The 2,681-nt window shown below is 67.0% G+C and overlaps 1 protein-coding gene across 1 annotated transcript in view; it reads right to left on the bottom strand.

Moving 5' to 3' along the window:
* The window catches only part of H696_01945 (hypothetical protein), a gene marked incomplete at both ends in the record, with an annotated part of 7,691 nt that overhangs the window by 1,086 nt on the left and 3,924 nt on the right, over positions 1-2,681 (bottom strand). The window contains 5 exons of the mRNA XM_009495847.1: positions 146-802; positions 1,099-1,378; positions 1,536-1,691; positions 1,840-2,175; positions 2,411-2,649. Coding sequence (XP_009494122.1) covers positions 146-802; positions 1,099-1,378; positions 1,536-1,691; positions 1,840-2,175; positions 2,411-2,649 — 1,668 coding nt within the window. The remainder of the gene's footprint in view (positions 1-145; positions 803-1,098; positions 1,379-1,535; positions 1,692-1,839; positions 2,176-2,410; positions 2,650-2,681) is intronic.

Raw genomic sequence — 2,681 nt, 5'->3', positions numbered from 1 at the left:
GGCGGGGGCGGGTGAGAACATGGCTGGCAGCGGCCGCCACCGACAGGGCAATGATGACCGGCAGGCATGTGTGCGCGAAAAGGCCAGACGAGAAGCGGGGCGAGGCGAATGAAACACCGCCAACAACAAGCAACAAGCCACGCACCACTGAGCACCGCGGACTCGGCCTTGGCCGTGCGCGCGGCCACGCGCGACTCCTGATACTCGTCGTTCAGGGCAGCCAGGCGCTCGGCCGACTGGGCATGCGCCACGCTGGCCAGGCGCTCGGCCTCCTGCAGCGCGGCCCGCGTATGCTGCAGCTCGCCCTCCAGACGCTGCACTCGGGTTTGGAGGTTTGGCGCGGCCTGTGCCTCGGCTTGGGTCAGCAGCACGCGCAAGGCGTCCCGTGCGTCGGCGGCCTCGGCCAGCCGGGCCTCCAGCGTCTGCTGCTGATCCCGGTACCGCTCCAGGCTGCTGACCGCTTCGGCCAGGGTGCTCTCAAGCTCGCGCGCTTGCTGGCCGGTCCGGTCGAGGTCCTCCTCGGTCTGGGCCAGCTGCCGGAGCAGGCGCGCCCGCTCCTCCACCAGCTCGGCCGTCGGGGTCGGCCGGAACTCGGCCTGCTCACTCCGCTCGCCCAGCTGCCGCAAGGCCGTCAGCAGGTTCAGATTCTTGGTCTGCAGCTCCTTGATCGTGGCGAAGGTGACAAACTCCCGGTCGATGACGTCCCCGGCGCTGAGGCCGCCGTTGGTGGCGGCCGCCATGGCCGGCGAATCAAGCTCCTCCGACAGGAGGAACTGCACCTGGCGGCTGAGATCGGCCACCTCTGCACGCACCAAAAGGGGAACGAGGGAGGGAGGGTGTGAGCATGGGTGAGCATGGGCAGGAAGGACAACAGGCCAAAGAGGCGACCGAGTGGAGGGGAACAGGGAAAGGGGGGCCACAATGCTCAAAGGGAGGAGCGATAGAGTAGGGAGAGGGCAGGGGGGGGGGGAGAGGACAGGGGGGGAGAGAGGGGGGGAGAAGGGGGAGGGAGATGGGAGAGAGAGAGAGAGAGAGAGAGAGGGAGAGGGAGAGAGACAAAGAAGGGGGAAAACACAAACAACCGACAGAGATACGCACGCTGTCCCAACTGGCGCTTCTCCGCCTCCAGGCGGTCGACATTGACCGAGGCCGAGAGGAAGTTGTCCCGAACGGCGGCCAACTCGGCGGTCAGGTCCTCCACCCGCTTGGCCAGGCCAGTGGCGTGGGCCGCCTGCGCGGCGTAGTGCGCCCGCTCGCTTTGCAGGGCCTTGGCTCGCGGCTCCAGATCCGCCAGGAACTTATCCAGCGTCGATTCCAGATGGGTGCACTTGCTCTGCAGGGTCTTCACCTGCTCCTGGCTTTGCAGGAAGTCCGAGTACTGAGGAGGCGCGTGGGGGGAAAGAAGACAGGAGTCAGGTCAGATTGGAGCGGGGGGGGGGGGGGGGGGGGGGGGGGGGGGGGGGGGGGGGGGGGGGGGGGGGGGGGGGGGGGGGGGGGGAACGGCACAAGGACCCCCCAGAGGCAATGACACATACCAGCCGGGAGACATTGAGGCCGTGTGGCAGGCCGGCGCTCGGGCCGTGCTTGGCCGCTGACTGCTTGAGCACCCAGGCATTGAGGCGCTCCAGCTCACCGGCTGTGGTGTCGAGGGCCTGCTGGAGCTCGGCCGCCTGAGCCGCGCGGGAAGTTGCCTGAATATTTTCAGATAGAGTGCCGAAGCCCAGGAGAGGCCAGAGTCAGTGCCAGGGGGGGGAGAAGGAGGGGGGGAGCCCGAGGGGAATGTAGCGAGTCGGACAAGTGACCAGTGGAAGAAGAGACAGGGGGAAAAACCAGACGCACCTCGCGCGCGCCCTGGTCCACTTGCTCGCGCAGATCATCGATCTCGGCTGCGGCACTGGCCGCCGCCCCTTGGAGATCCTGGTTGACCCCCAGCAGGACGTCGTAGGAGTCACGCAGCCGGGCGACCTCCTGCCGAGCAGCCAGCAGGTCCGACCGGAGGCTTTCCTCATTCAGGACTCCCTGGTGGCGCTCCTGGCGCATCTCAGCTCGGGCCTGCTCTAGCTGCAGCATGTTGGACTGGTCTTGCGCCTCGGCACGCCGGCGCGCGGCCTCGCTGGCAGCCAGGCTATCCTGCATGCCGCGCAGTCGCGTCTGCAAGGAGATGACATTTTCGGTCTAACAACAACGGGGCGCAAACCCGGGCATGCGGAACAAAGTCAGTGCATGCGCTCGCCAAGGCAATGGAGAGAGAGAGAGAGAGAGAGGAAGGGAGGGAGGGAGGGAGAGAGAGAGGGAGAGAGAGAGAGAAAGATAGAGAGACGGAGGCAGAGAGACATGGGAGGCGAAGAAGGAGAAGGACCCAAGGGAGGGGGGGAAAGAAGAAAAGAATGCCAGGCGTTGGGAGGCGTACGGTCGTCTGGCGATAGGTATCGAACTCGGCGGTGCGCTTGGCCAGCTCCTCCGACAGCCAGGACGCCTGGCGCTCAGCCGCGGCGCAGCGCCGCTCCGAACGCCGCGACTCATGCAGCAGTCGCGAGGTTTCCGCCTCGGACTTCAGGTGCTGTGACATTAGCTCCGCCAGCTCAGACCGGGTGCTGGCCAAGGCCGCGGCCGATGACGACTGCGCGCTTCGCAGAGACTCCAGCTCCTCTACGTTGACGGCGGCGCAATGGGGGGGGGGG

The sequence above is a fragment of the Fonticula alba genome (assembly GCF_000388065.1).
Source record: "Fonticula alba strain ATCC 38817 unplaced genomic scaffold supercont2.3, whole genome shotgun sequence".
In the NCBI taxonomy this organism is placed as follows: Eukaryota; order Rotosphaerida; family Fonticulaceae; genus Fonticula; species Fonticula alba.
The sequence above is the reverse complement of the archived record's forward strand: the minus strand, read 5'-3'. Positions and strand labels throughout refer to the sequence as shown.